At 40.0% G+C, this 15,546-nt stretch overlaps 1 protein-coding gene across 3 annotated transcripts in view; it reads right to left on the bottom strand.

Annotated features, from left to right (window-relative positions):
* Window positions 1-15,546, bottom strand: part of Dennd5a (DENN domain containing 5A) — a 78,556-nt gene that overhangs the window by 16,566 nt on the left and 46,444 nt on the right. For all 3 annotated transcript variants that reach the window (XM_090348177.1, XM_090348178.1, XM_090348179.1), the window contains 4 exons: window positions 15,061-15,211; window positions 13,695-13,788; window positions 9,617-9,748; window positions 2,158-2,310 (listed from right to left, as the gene is read on the bottom strand). In XM_090348177.1, coding sequence (XP_090204303.1) covers window positions 2,158-2,310; window positions 9,617-9,748; window positions 13,695-13,788; window positions 15,061-15,211 — 530 coding nt within the window. The remainder of the gene's footprint in view (window positions 1-2,157; window positions 2,311-9,616; window positions 9,749-13,694; window positions 13,789-15,060; window positions 15,212-15,546) is intronic.

Raw genomic sequence — 15,546 nt, 5'->3', positions numbered from 1 at the left:
CCAGGACCCAGGTAAAATTCACTTTTGAAGGTTTATAAGCCTACAGAAAGGTAGGCTGGTACTTAACTACAAGGCTAAGATAAACAATAATCAGTATAGAAGAATCTTGGCATTCAGAAAACAAAAAGGTATAGTTTAAACTATATAAGACATGTAGTAATTATTTTATCAAGGCATAAATCTAAATATAGCATTTGTGAGCCTGATATTCCTAAGGAAGCAATTTTCTGTTTATTGAGAGCCCAGATGGCCACATAACTGCTTTTTCCTCTACTTACCCATCCTTCAGTACACCATGACTTTTCTTTAATTTTTGTGTGTGTTAGTATAAAGTTGATATACAGAGGGGTTACAGTTACATATGTCAGATAATGAGCACATTTCTTTTAAGACAACATCACGCCTAGCCTCACCCTCTCCGTTTTTCCCTCTCATCCCCACCCACAAGCTGTATAGTTCACTTCAACAGTGTGTACTGAGTACCCACCACTGCTCTTGTTAAATGATAACGATTTTATTTCAGACTCATGGTCAATGTTCTGATGTGGTGGATACAATGTGTGGTACGTTTGTTTAAAGAGGAATTATAATCTTACAAATTAATTATAATTTCAAGTTTAACAAAAATAAGTGATACAACCATGTCCCAAGGCTTGCTAATAACAAAACACTACGTTAAATTATTAAAGTCTTTTAACTGATGCCCCCAGCAATTCTACAAGGTAGATACCTCTATCCCTATTTTCTTTCTTTTTTTTTCTTTTTGTGCCAGTTTTGGGGCTTGAACTCAGGGCCTGGCATTGTCCTTGGCTTTCTTGCTCAAGCCTAGTACTCTACCACTTGAGCCAAAGCTCGACTTCCAGCTATTTTGGTGGCTAATTGGAGATAAGTGTTTCACAGACTTTCCTACCCAGTCAAGCTTCAAACTGCAGTCTTTAGATCTCAGCCTCCTGAGTAGCTAGAATTACAGATGTGAGCCACTGGCTCCTGGCTTACAGGTGACTTCTATATATAGCTACCTGTACAGGAATAAGCCACCATACTTAACTTATTGGTTGAAACAGGGTCTTGCTCTTTGCCTTGAGCTAGCCTCAAACCACGATCCTCCTCAACCACTTTGCAATTCGCTAATATGACAGGCCATAGGCCAAAGATATCTATTTTAACCAGTAGTTGAAAGTACAACACTTCAAAATAAGGATATTCGGTAAGTATTATGTAGCAAAAATCAAGTATTTAACCTCCCCCTCCCCCCTCCCTCCCCCCCCCCCCCCCGATCCTAGGCCTTGTAATCAGGGCCTGGAGTCTGTCCTTAAGCTTCTTTGTGCTCAGGCCAGCATTCTACCACTTGAGCCAAAGCTCCACTTCTAGCTGTTTTTGATAATTTGTTAGAGATAAGGGTCTCACAGACTTTCCTGTTTGAGCTGGCATTAAACCATGACCCTAAGATGTCAGCCTCCTAAGTAGGTAGGATTACAAACAAGAGCCACCAGAGGCTAGCTAATATTCAACTTTTAAGGATTTCTCTCAGATCTTTAGATGGTTAAGCCATCTATTTACAAAAGAAATATTAATGGCCAATGTCTTTCCACTCAGAATTTACAATTAGTATGCACAGTACTTTCTGAACTCAAATTCTCTATTTCTTTTTGTGCTACCTCCAATCAGGGGCAAGTGTCAAATAAGATCTATAAGGTTGACCCTGAATTTACTTCTAGAAAGAAAAATACTATTTTTAAAAGTCTGGAGGTTGGGTATGGTGGCTCATGCCTGTAATCCTAGCTACTCAGGAGACTGAGATCTGAGGATCATAATTCAAAGCCAGCTGGGCACTAAAAACATCCATGAGACTCATCTCCAATTAACCACCAGAAAACTGGAAGTGGCGCTGTGGCAGTAGCCTTGAGCTAAAGAGCTCAGGGACAGCACCCAGGCCCAGAGTTCAAGCCCCATGACCGTCCCCACCCCCCCAAAAAAAAAAAACAAGAAAGGAAGAAAGACAAAAGAAAGAAAAAATAGCTGGAATCATATTTATTTACCTAGTTAATATTCATTCATTCTAAGAGCAGTAAACACTATTTTCAAAGCTGGATAGAGTGTGCTAAGTGAAACCAGGAAGACAGTTTGCTCAACATGGAGAGACCAGACATGTATTACCTGTTTTACTTGTAAACCATGACTCCAGATCCTTTCTAGAAGGTCACAGAGGCTAGCAATCAAGGTATTCTCTTCTACTCCAGTGATGTTCACTTCCCCATGCCCTAGCTCCACAGCCTCACGTCCCATCTTCTCCACCAGCATCCTCTTTGTCTAGAAATCCAAAAGTAGGACAGATAACCACACCAAGTAGAATCACATGCAATCACAGAGGGCTATGGCTACCTGCATGAACATGTGGTTGAATAAATCCCAGCCACTCAGGATATTGATAGCCATATAGGTCAGGTTATAGGGACTGCATACTTTGTTTTTTTTCTTTTTTATATATTTTTATTGTAATTAATAAAAGGGTTACATGATATTTGCCAGATAGAAGGTGCATTAATTCACATACATTGATACCCTTTCACATGTCTTGGTGCCCATTACCCTCCCCCCACCCACCACCCACTCCCCGTATTGGTTTTCCCCCCTTCCCTATCAAGTTTCAAATAACCAAATACAAATAAATTCAATATATCAGATAACAAAGTGAAATACTGTAACAATATGAGATACCCAAGGGACAGCAAAGGAGATGAGGGATAACATAGTACATTAAGGACAACAATCATTCGTTATATGGCTTTTATTTCGATATCCTGGAGGTCCTTTCAATTAGCTTCATACTATATGGCCTTATGTATCAAGGTTTTGCTCTATTGCAGATCTCTGCTAGTAGAGCCCAAGGTTTCTACTGATTATGACAAATGAGGCAAACCATTGAGCCTAAGTTCCTTTGAGTCTGGCTTACTTCACTTAATATGATTTTTTCTAAGTCTTTCCATTTCCTAACAAATGGGGCAATGTCATTCTTTCTGACAGCAGCATAGAATTCCATTGTGTACAAATACCACAACTTGTTGATCCACTCATCAACTGAGGGACATCTAGGTTGGTTCCATATCTTTGCTATGGTGAATAATGCTGCAATGAACATTGTTGTGCTAGTGGATTTAGTATGCCCTAGATTCTGGATGGTTGGGTAAATGCCAAGTAGTGGAATTGCTGGGTCATAGGGGAGTTCTATGTTTAGCCTTTTGAGGCGGACTGCATACTTTGAAAGGATATGAGAACATAACAATCACCATATAACCCTCAGCAAGTAATTTCATCAATCTAGATTCAGTTTTTGCATTTATGTGATAGAGTTAAATAAAATTCTTATACTCACCTCTGATACCCTCTAATTCTGATTGCTTAACTTTAATAAACCATCAAACCAGGCACTAGTGGAAGCTGAGATCTGAGGATCGCAGTTCAAAGACAGCCTGGGCAGAAATGTCCATAAGCCATTTATCTCAAATTAACCACCAGAAAAATGGCAGTGGCAGGGCCAGGAGTTTGGCCTAGTGGTTAAAGTGCTTGCCTAGCATGCACAAAGACCTGGGTTTGAGTCCTCGTTACCACATACATAGAAAAAAGCCAGAAGTGGTGCTGTGGCTCAAGTGGCAGAGTTCTAGCCTTGAGAAAGCTCAAGGACAGTGCTCAGGCCCTGAGCTCAAGGCCCAGGATTGGCAAAAAAAAAAAAAAAAAAAAAAAAAAAAAATGACAGTGGCACTGTGGCTTAAAGTGGCAAGAGTATTGGCATTGAGCAAAAATGCTCAGGGACAACAGTGTCACACCTGTAATCCTAGCTACTCAGAAGCTGAAATCCAGCCAGGCACTAAAGTCCATGAGTCTCTTATCTCCAATTAAACATGAGAAAACTGGAAGTGGCACTATGGCTCAAGGGGTAGGGCAGTAACCTTGTGCTGACGAGCTCAGGCACAGCCAGGCCCAGAGTTCATGCCCCATGACCAACACCAAAAAAAAAATTGTCAGGGACAAGCAACCAGGCCATGAGTTCAAACCCCAATACTGACAAAAAAATACATAAAATAAACAAACCTTCAATCATACATACAATATATAAAAATACCTCAAATAATTTCAAAGGGATAAAAAATTGAGGAAAATAATTGGAAGAAAAATCTTTAATGTGTATTATAATCAAAAACAAATATTATAATGATAATCACAGTTTTTATTAAGTATGTGTTAGGACTGTACTAAGTGCTGCATTAACTCATTTAAACCTAGTAACATCCTGAGATAAGTATTATTATTTTCAATTTACTAATAAAGAAATTGAGAACTTAAGTAATTTCCCCAAAACTATATAGCAAAGGAGTAGCAGATGTGAATTTGAACCCAAGTCAGCCTGAACTTGAAGTACAAACTCTTAATATTTAACTACACTATAAATTTCGACATATAAAAAGGAAAAAATGAGCCCTAATGCTAGTTTTAAAAAGTAATTCTTTTGGGACCAGGAGTTTGGTCTAGTGGTGAAAGTGCTTGCCTAGCATGTATGAAGACCGGGGTGTACCACATACACACACAAAAAAAGCCAGAAGTGGTGCTGAGGCTCAAGTGGTAGAGCACTAGCCCCGAGGAAAGCCCAACAACAGTGCTCAGGCCCTGAGCTCAGTCCTTAGGACTGGCAAAAAAAAAAAAAAGCAATTATTTTATATAAATATATAAATACATATATTTTTGGAAACTTTAGCTGTGCTGTCAATTTTGTAAAAAGTATTCCAGTTTACCGTGTTGAGTTGGCATTGTACAGAAATTAATAGCCATATTGGTCCAGAAATGTTAAACGTACTTTTTTTCCATTTGTACAGGGGTAAACACACTGTATTAAATATGTAAGGTCTTATCTACATGGGTTTGGTTACAGAAACTAATAAAAGTATTCTCTAAATAATGAATAAAAAACTTATTCTTGTATATTTCTTTCCAGTGTTACTGTTTTTTTTTCATTTCTTTTACTGTGACACATAATACATGTGTGTGTGCTCACACATGTGTGCATGTACCAAGAACTAGGTTGAGAAATAAGCTAGGGGATGGCGGCTCACGCCTGAAATCCTAGCTGCTCAGAAGCTGAAATCTGAGAATCACAGTTCAAAGCCAGCCTGGGCAGGAAAGTCTTTGAGACTCTTATCTCCAATTAACTGGAAGTAGCACTGTGGCTCAAAGTGGTAGAGCACTATCCTTGAGCAAAATGGCCCAGAGACAGTGCCCAGGCCCTGAGTTCAAGTCCTATGACCAACAGAAAAAGAAAAAGAAAAGAAAGAAGGAAGGAAGGAGAGAGGAAGGAAGGAAGGAAGGAAGGAAGGAAGGAAGGAAGGAAGGAAACACTGTCAATCTCTAACCACTGAGGCCCTCTTACAATTACTTTCTCATCAGAAATGACAACATACACAATGAAACTACAGAAAAGCATCTATATTTGTATTCTTAAATAATATCATTTGGTTATATGTTTTTCTTCTATAACTTGCTTTTCCCTCAACTTTATGTATGCAATATTCATCAGAGTTGATGGACACTGTGATTCAGTTTCACTGCTGCACAGCATTCCACTGAACATTAGTTATCCTACTGATTAGCTCTTGGCTTTTTGAGATTTGGGACTATTACAAAGAATGCTATTCTAAACTAATTATCACATTGTAAAAGTGATGGTTAACTGACTTGCAAAAGTTTCTCTAGAAAATACAGCTAGGAGACAAATTGCTACATAATTCTATGCTGTTTTCCAAAGTGATCATACCACTTTCAAGAGCATGAGTGTTCTATTGTTCCACATGCTAGCCATGCTTTGGGGTATTAGAATGCTTATGGTATTTCTTCAGTACTAAGATGCACATTTTCCTACACAGTAGCATTGTTGTGCCAAGATTGTCCCATGTTCTGGGAATGACCCCCTCCCCGCCCTTGCTCAGGGCCCATGTACTAGGAATCAAAAACACATGCTCCTGGAACTAGCCCGGACTTGAACCCCTGGTGGCAACAGCTCAGTGCTCAGTGGTTAGACGCCGGAGCTCTGACCAATCTTGAAGCGACCAGTGGTTCCAAGTTACCAAACAGCCAATCAGGTGATTTTAACTAATGCCCCTAAAACTTGTTTGTATAAAAGCTGTGTAAAATCTTTGTTCGGGACCTCTTAGCGTTGCCAGCTATGGGTACGCGGAGGTCTGAGTTCGAACTCGTATCCAAGTTTGAGCTCGTAATAAACGACCCTTGCCTTTTAGCTTTGACTATGGCCTCTGGTGGTTCTTTCGGAGTCCTAGGAATTCAGGTACAACAGCATGTCACAAAATGGTATGTCTTTCAGTCATCATTTAGCCAGGTGCTGGACATTGGAAGCTATCACTGCTAGGAGTATAACTTAAAACTTGAGAATGAATGGTGAGACAACGGAGGGATACTCTTTGAAAAAATGTAGCATCAATTCTCTCGGGGTAGAAAAAAGAAGAGTGCAGGGAAAAATCATAGAACTCAATGACTCAAGATTGGTCTGACAATTTTTAAAACCTGAATTTAAAATATCATTTGTGTGCAGAGAGAAAGGGCAGGTGAATACAGTCATGGTATTCAATGGAAACATGTGAAAATGGAACCAGATAACTTGAAGGAATGGGTAGGATTGGGAGAGATGGGGAGAATGATGGAAAGGGTGATCTCAAACCAGATGCACTGTACTCATGAACTGACATGTTAAACTGAAGCTTCTTTGTACAACTACTTACAGAGTATTTTTCCGTTATATGAGTATAAAATAATATAATATCTGTTCTGCAATCTGTTCTGCTGGTAGCTCATGTCTGCAACCCTAGCTACTTGGAAAGTTGAGTCAGGATTACAAAGAGGATCACAATTCAAGGACAACCCAGACAAATATTTAAGTCACCTTCTCAACCAATAGTATAGATATATCATCTGGCTACAAGGGAGGGTGAGACCAGGAGGATTATGCTTCCAGGCTAGCCTAGGCAAAAACATCCTAAGGACTCCATCTCAACAGAAAAAATGCTGAGCATGACAACACGTGCCTATCAGTCCAGCTAAAAATATAAGCCTAAAACAAGCTGAATGCAAGCTAGTTGTATGCCGCAGAGAGAAAATGTAACCCCATCTCAAAAATAACCAGTGCAAAAAAAACACTGGGGGTACTCTGCCTCAAGTGGTAGTACAGAGCAACAGCCCAACAAGCAAGAGGCCCTGAGTTTCAAACCCCAGTGCAAAAGGGGTATTACTTCTGATATAAAAATCTAACTTGCAAAACAATAACAATAGTATATTTCTATATGAAAAAAAGAAAAAAGCATGTTGAGCACTGGTGGCTCACACTTGTAATCCTGGCTACAGAGGCTGAAATCTGGAGATGGCAGTTTGAAACCAGCCTGCGCAAAAATCCCCATGAGACTCTTATCTCCAATTAACCACTCAAAAATCAGAAGTAACACTGCGGCTCAAGTAGAAGAGCACTAGCCTTGAGTACAAAGAAGATCAGGGACAGTGCCCAGACCCCAGGACTGATAAAAGAAAAGAAAAAAAAAAAGTTTTTTATTTCTCCCTAAATATGAGTACATCTTTGAAAACAGAAATATTTTTTTCATTTCATTGATAAAGAGGATGTAATAAAGACTAAGTCAGCAGATTTACCCTAAAAATTAGGATTGTTGACTCTACTAGAAAATAAATTCAAGTGATAGTTAAGAAAAAAATCATCTACCGAGCTGATTTTTAACACATACCCTAGAGTGAAAGTCAAGATGTAAGAATAATTAAAAGGGAGGCCTGGAGGCCCAGTCTGAGGGGACTCTTATTCCAACTTAACCCCCCTCCAAAAAAAACACATTTTGGAATGGAATAGAAGAATACCCATTTAAAAATAAGCTATACTTTGAAATAAGACTTAATAAACTTAAGTTAAAAGACAGAAGTTATAAGAAATATTAGTTGGTGTTTTATATAGAAAAGATTAAATAAACCATATAGGAAATAAGCAAGAAATCATAAAACAGGACAAGCCATCTGACAGAGAAAAATCCATATATTTATGAAACTCAGAAAGACATTAAAAATAAATCATCAGCCAATGAGAGACGGAAGAGGTTGTGAAAAAAGTGACACTGGGGCCAGGAGTTTGGCCTAGTGGTAGAGTGCTTGCCTAGCAAGCAGGAAGACCTGGGTTTGATTCCTTGGTACCACATATATAGAAAAAGCCAGAAGTGGTGCTGTGGCTCAAGTGGTAGAGCTCTAGCCTTGAGAAAGCCCAAGGACAGTACTCAGGCCCTGAGTTCAAGCCCCAGGACTGGCAAAAAAAAGTGACACTGAACAAGATGCATTTTATTCATAAACTGACATATTAAATTAAAATACCTTTGCAAACTACTTAAAGATAATAAAAAAATTAAAAAGAAAGAGATTATTTGTCTCATTTGTTAGTTTATCTATTTTGGGAGAGAAAAGGTGCACAGAAATTGAGGGCCAAAGGGTAAACAAATACAGCAGTGGTAGTTACTAAACAGTATGTTAAAAATTAATTTTATAACTTATGGGTGAGGATGGAGGGAAAAACTGGGAAAGAATAAAGAAAAGGGCGACATGTCCAAAAAGAAATGTAAGGAAGTGGGGTGCTGTTGCTCAAGGGGTAGGGTGGTAGTCTTGAACTCAAGAGCTCAAGGGACAACACCTAAGCCAAGAGTTCAAGCCCTACAACTGACAAAAATAAAGAAGCAGAAGCAGAAGAGAGAAAAAAAAAAGAAATGTACTCATTACTGACTTATGAAACAGTTACCCTTCTGTATATCATCTTTATAATAACAATAAAAAGTATTTTTAAAAAAGAAAAGCCAGGCACGGTGGCTCCTGCCTGTAATCCTAGCTACTCATGAGGCTGATATCTGAGGATCAGGATTCAAAGCCAGCCCAGGCACAAAAAAAAAAAAAGAGACTCTTACCCTCCAATTAACCACTAGAAAACAGGAAGTAGGGTTTGGTTCAAAGGTAGGGTGGTTGCTTTGGGCTGAAGAGCTCAGGGCCAACCCCAGGCTGAAATCAAGCCCCATGACCCACAAAAAAAGAAAAAGGAAAAAAAAAAAAAGAAGAAGAAAGAAAAAGAAAAAAAGGAAGCTGGTGCTCACACCTGTAATCCTAGCTACTCAGGAGTCTGCAATCTGAGGATCATGATTCAAAGACAGCCTGGGCACAAAAAGTCCATGAGTCTTTCATCTCCAATTAACCACCAGAAAACCAGAAATGAGTGATACTGTGGCTTAAGAGAAAGAAAGAAAGAAAGAAAGAAAGAAAGAAAGAAAGAAAGAAAGAAAGAAGGGAGGGAGGGGCTGTGAGTGTGGCCTAGTGATAGAGTGCTTGCTTGAAGCCCTGGTTCAATTTCTCAGTACCACATACATAGAAAAAGCCCGAAGTGGTGCAGTGGCTCAAGTGGTAGAATGCTAACCTCAAGGACAGTGCCCAGGCCCTGACATCAAGCACCAGGCCTGCCCCCCTCCCCACAAATAAAAGAAACAAACAAAAAGAAATTCATAGCACACATAGAGAAGGGTCCATAGCTTACCTTGTTGCGACATTCTTTTAGCAGGCCCTCTACAAATTTCCAGTTGGTTTGGGCAATGACTGATGGAGAGAGGTTAGACAGTTTGGGTTGGCGGATGGTACTGCCCATATTCCTAGCTTCTTGGATGTATTTCTGCATCAAACAGAAAAATTGAAGACCCTCTGTGTCCATTCACACAAACCATAGGTGACCAGTACTGATGGGTGCCTAAAGAGGGCATTACTACCTCACATTTTCCTGCCTGTCTCTCCCATGGCTCAGATAATATTGAAACCAGTAAGTTTAAAATGGAAATCTTGCCAGGCACCAATGGCTCACATCTATAATCCTACCTACTCAAGAGGTGAGATCTGAGGAAAACAGTTTGAAGCCAGTCAGGGAAGCAAAATCCACCAGACTCTTATCTCCAATTAATCAAAGAAAAAGCAGCCAGACTGGTGGCTCCTGCCTGTAATCCTAGCTTCCCAGGAAGCTGAGCTCTGAGGATCAAGGTTCAAAGCCAGCCCGGCACTAAAGTCTATGAGACCCTTATCTCCAATTAGAAAAGGGGAAGTGGGACTGTGGCTCAAGGGGTAGGGCGGTAGCCTTGAGCTGAAGAACCCAGAGTTCAAGCCTGGGCTTGAAAGAAAACTAAAACAAAGAAAAAAGAAAAAGAAAAAGCAGCAGTGAGGCTCAAGTGATAGAACTTTGACCTTGAGAAAAAAGGAGCTCAAGGACAGTGCCCAAGACCTCAGTTCAAGCCCCAAGATCTACCAAAAAAAAAAAGAACAACTCTCAAATTAGATGCTAGTGTCATCTAGCTAATCAGTAGGCTGAGATCTGAGGATTACAGATCAAAGCCAGCCAACAGGATTCTTATATCTAATTCTATAGATATAGAAATAGATATAGATTCTTATATCTAATTAACCACCCAAAAACCGTAAGTGGAAATGTAGCTCAAAGGGTAGAATGCAAAAAAAGGTAGAATCCTTGAGCAAAAAAACTCAGGATCAGCCCCCAAGCCCTGAATTCAACCCCAAGACTGGCACACACACAAAAAAAGGAAAAACAGATAATATGTTTTCTGTTTTCTGTTTTTACTGATACAAAGCACTAAAGCATTTCATAAGTAACCTTTGATTAAAAATACAAGGGGGGAAAAAAAAAAAACCCACCTGCCGGAGTGGTGTAATTCTAGCTACTTAGGAAGCAGAGATCTGAGGATCAAGGTTCAATGCCAGCCTGGGCACAAAAGGACCTGAGACTGTTATCTCTAATTAACCTCTAGAAAACAGGAAATGGGGCTTGGCTCAAGGGTAGTGTGGTAGCCTTGAGCTGAGGAGCTGAGGGATAATGCCCAGACATATAGGTAGGGTGGTAGCCTTGAGCTGAGGAGCTCCACAGTGCCCAGGCCTAGTTCAAGCCCCATGACCCACCAAAAAAAAAAAAAAAAAAGGAAGAAAGAAAGAAAGAAAAACCATAGCTACAGTGTACATAGCTCAGCTCAGTGTACAAACCCATCTTTTCTCCAAGTTAAACAGAATTTTAATTCCTCTTCCCATATCAAAGATACCCATTCTTTCTAAACTTGCTGAATTAGGAACTGAGAAAATAAGGCTGCACACAAAACAACTACATTTCCTGCTTCTCTACAATATGACAGGATTGCTTTAACACAGACGCAAATCACTGTAGTAAACTGTATATAAACATCATCTCAGTATTTTAGGTTCATGACCAATATTTTTGCCTTGTTCTTTTCCTTTCTACCAAATTTACTCTATCAGCACAACTCTGTCCACTCTATTTGGCCTCCTTAACCTGCTCCTTTCTCCCATCCCACTAAATTCGGATCCAGCTCCTACCACTTAGACTACAATTACCTTCCTACTCATTTGCTATCTCTGTAACTCAATCCTCCAAAATATTCTGCCCAAACCTGCTTTACACAACATAAATCAAACTTTAGGTCCTACTATTCATTTCCTAAACTTGAAATGCTAATCTCTTCAAAACCCTATCATTCTCCAAGCTTAAAAAGATGCTGAGTTATCCAAGTAGAAGTGATTTTCTCTCACCAGTAATCATATGAGGGCTTGTCATTCACATGGCCAATTCAAGTGATTCTTCTACAGAAGTTTTTGTGTTGCGCTCTTAATAATATTTTATCATCTTTATATTTCAAAGGTCTTACCACAGTGATTTCAATCAAAAATGTGTATTCAATAGTCATTGCTGGCACCCATAGCTCACACCTATAGCCCTACTCAGGGGGCTGAGATCTGAGGATCAGGGTTCAAAGCCACCCCAGGCAAACAGTCTGTGAGACTCTTATCCCCAGTAAACTACAGAAAAGGGGGGTGGAAAACAAAACAAAAACAAAAACCAGAAACTCAGGGCCAGAGCACAGGCCTTGAGTTCATGCCCAGGACTGGCATATGCAAACAAAATATAAAAACAGTAATATTCAAGTTGAAATAGAAAAGCATACAGGGAGACTTGTAAGTTTTTACTATATTAGCCAGGGAATGTATAAAATGCTTAAGTAAATATAGAGAGACTCTACAAAGTTAGTGGCTGTCACTTGAAAAACATACTATATACTCAATTGTCATCATCTCCAACTAGTATTATGTATCAAAATCTATTCTTAGCCAGGTGCCAGGGGCTCACACCTATAATCTAAGCTACTTAGAAGGCTGCAATATAAAAATCTCAGCTCAAAGCCAGGCCAGACAGTAAAGTCCATGAGACTCTTATCTCAAATGAACCATCAAAAAAGCCAGTGGAACTTTTGCTCAAGTGGTAGAGCACTAGCCTTTGGCAAACATTTTTTTTTTAAAGCTCAGGGACTGGGAGGACAAATGCAGTAGTGGTATTCACTAGACACTATGTTGAAATGAACTATATAACTTGTTGATGGAAGCCAGGTACTGGTGCCTCACACCTATAATCATAGCTACTCAGGAGGCTGAAATCTAAGGATCGTGGTTCAAAGGTAGCCCTGGAAGGAAAGTCCATGAGACTCATCTCCAGGTAACCATCAGAAAATCAAAAGTGGTGCTGTGGCTCAAGTTGTAAAGCATTAGCCTTGAGCAGAAGAGCTTGGGGACAGCACCCAGGCCCAGAGTTCAAGTCCCACAACTGACAAAAACAAAAACAAAAACAAAAAAAAACAGAACAAAAACTTGTGGATGGGAATGGAAGGAAAAAAAAAAAACAAAAGACGGAGAGGGGCTGAGAGTTTGGCCCAGTATTAGAGTACTTGCCTAGCATGCACAAAGACCAGGGTTCCAATCCTCAGTACCACATACATAGAAAAAGCTGGAAATGGTGCTGTGGCTCAAGTGGTAGAGCACTAGCATTGAGAAAGTCCAAGGACAGTGCTCAGGCCCTGAGTTCAAGCCCCAGGACTGGCAAAAAAAAAAAAAAAAGAGGGTGAGGGGGAGAAGGGGTGACATTGTCCAAAAAGAATACACCTGACTTGGCCAGGAGCATAGCCTAGTGGTAGAGTAATTGCACCCCCGTTCAGTTCCTCAGTACCATATATATAGAAAAAGCCGGAAGTGGTGCTATGACTCAAATGTGAATGCTAGTCTTGAAAAAGCCCAAGGACTGTGTTTATGCCCTAAGTTCAAGCCCCAGGACTTACAAAATAAATAAATAAATAAATAAATAAGAAATATACCTGACTCATGTAACTTTAACCCCTCTTTACAATAACCATAACCCACTTTTATAGTAACAATAAAAAGAAAGGAAACACTGGGTACCAGTGGCTCATGCCTATAATCCTACTCAGCAGGCTGAGAAAAACAGAAGTAAAGCTGTGGCTCAAAGTGAAGAGTGTTAATCTTGGGCAGAAAAAGCTCAGGGACAGCATCCAGTCCTAGAGGTCAAGTCCCAGGGCTGACAAAAGAAAGAAAAAAGACCCTGAGTTCAAGCCTCAGGACTGGCACAAAAACTAGACCTACTATTTATGGGGAGTGGTTATGACTGGCATATATTTATGGGATCTGAGGCTAAGGAGTGGTAAAGAAAAGGCACATGGAGCATGCTAACAGGGCCATTCCTTGTCAAAGTTAAGGTATCTTACCTCTCTCTGGTCATTATCTAAACGCAAGTGTTCTGTATGCTGCTTCTGCCGATCTTTCCGCCTCCACTGAGCAGGGGCATTCCTTTTTGTCCACCTGAAAATTTCCAAGGAAGCAATTAAGAACATTATAAAGCCACTGAATGGAGAAACTTGAATGTCTGAGAAAACAACAGTGGATGCAGGGACTCAGTTCAGAGGAAAATTAAGTGCAATTCAAGAAGCAGTAACTAAGCCCGTGCAGTGGCTCACGTCTGTAATCCAAGCTACTCAGAAGGATGGGATGTGAGGATCTCAGTTCAAAGCCACCCCAGGCACAAAAGACCAGGAGACTCTTATCTCCAATTAATAACTAGAAAATGGGAAGTGGGGCTGTGGCTCCAGGGGTACGGTGGTATCCTTGAGCTCAGGAGGCCCAGAGTTCAAATCCCATAGCCCAAAAAAGAAAAGAAAAAAAAAGTGACTAGAAGCTGGACACTACAGGCTCATGCCTGTAAATTGTTACTACTCAGGAGGCTGAAATCTAAGAGCTGTGATTCAAAAGCTGGGCAGGAAAGTACATGAGATTTTTTTTTTTTTTGCCAGTTAAGGGGTTGAGCTAAGGGCCTGAGCACTGTCCTTTGGGCTTTCTCAAGGCTAGAACTCTACCACTTGAGCCACAGCACCACTTCCAGATTTTTCTATGTATGTGGTACTGAAGAATCGAACCTGGGTTTTTGTGCATGCTAGGCAAGTACTCTAATACTGGGCCAAACTCCCAGCCATCCATGAGACCCTGATCTCCAATTAACCACCAAAAAGGTGTAAGTGGAGCTGAGGCTCAACTTGTAGAATGTTAGCCTAGTGTCCAGGCCCTGGGTACAAGCCCTAAAACAAGCACAGGGGAAAAAAGAAAAACAAAAGCAGTGACTGAGTAAGAGATTACAGCTCCTCAAGAAAGATCTGTCTCAAAAACATGTACAAGAACTTCATCTGGTAATCTAAAAGTATCATTCAGAATCATTCATTGATACTCACCTCTAAAAGTAAAGGAGAGGAATCCAGCTAAATTATCTATTTTTTATTTTGATTATTTCAACCTCTAATTACTGAAGATACAATGCTATTTGGGATCCAAGCATGAGATGATTTGAACCCATCTGTAGCCTGGCTTTTTGCAGGTCCTGAGCACATTGTTATCTCAAATTTTTACAGTGAGGACAGGAACTGACAGACACTCTAAATTATTTTCTTGTTTATAAGTGAACAATCTATAAACTCTGGTTCTTTTCTGTATTTATTTCATAAAAATCTGAGAGTTTGGGGGTACTAACTCCAGGTGACAACCTCGGCTTAGAAACTCAGCCAGGGATTTGAAGGGCTGACTCACTTGTTGCTGGCTGGTCCAGTGGAAAGTACATCAGACTGTAGCTTAGGGAAGAAACCTGGTTCATACTTCCCTTGTCCAATCTTCATATCAAGTAAATGTGGATGAACTGCAGTATGATCAATCTTTGCCAGACGTAGTTCAATTGCTTTCTCTGGATGAGAATTTTAAAAATCAAGTCAAACATTTTTCAAGAAGCAACTATGCTTCCATTTCTAGCCAAGATAAAATAGAAGGGGATAGTACTTACCTTCTTTTTGAAACAGTAGAAAGAAGAAAAAAAAATAACCGACAACATAGAAATGAAGCAAAGAATTTTAAAACACTAGACATCTGGCAATGGAAGGCAGTAGCCCTGAGAAGAAGGAAACAAATGAAGTAATTCCTAAAAATGATTTGGCTAAATGGCTTAGAGAGTTTCTAATCTACAACAAAGGGAGGGCAACAAAAATCTAGGGAGAGTCCGCCAGACTCCCTGAGTTAGAGCCG

The sequence above is a fragment of the Megascapheus bottae genome, chromosome 16 (genome assembly GCF_031878675.1).
Source record: "Megascapheus bottae isolate mThoBot1 chromosome 16, mThoBot2.hap1, whole genome shotgun sequence".
Taxonomy (NCBI): Eukaryota; Metazoa; Chordata; class Mammalia; order Rodentia; family Geomyidae; genus Megascapheus; species Megascapheus bottae.
The sequence above is the reverse complement of the archived record's forward strand: the minus strand, read 5'-3'. Positions and strand labels throughout refer to the sequence as shown.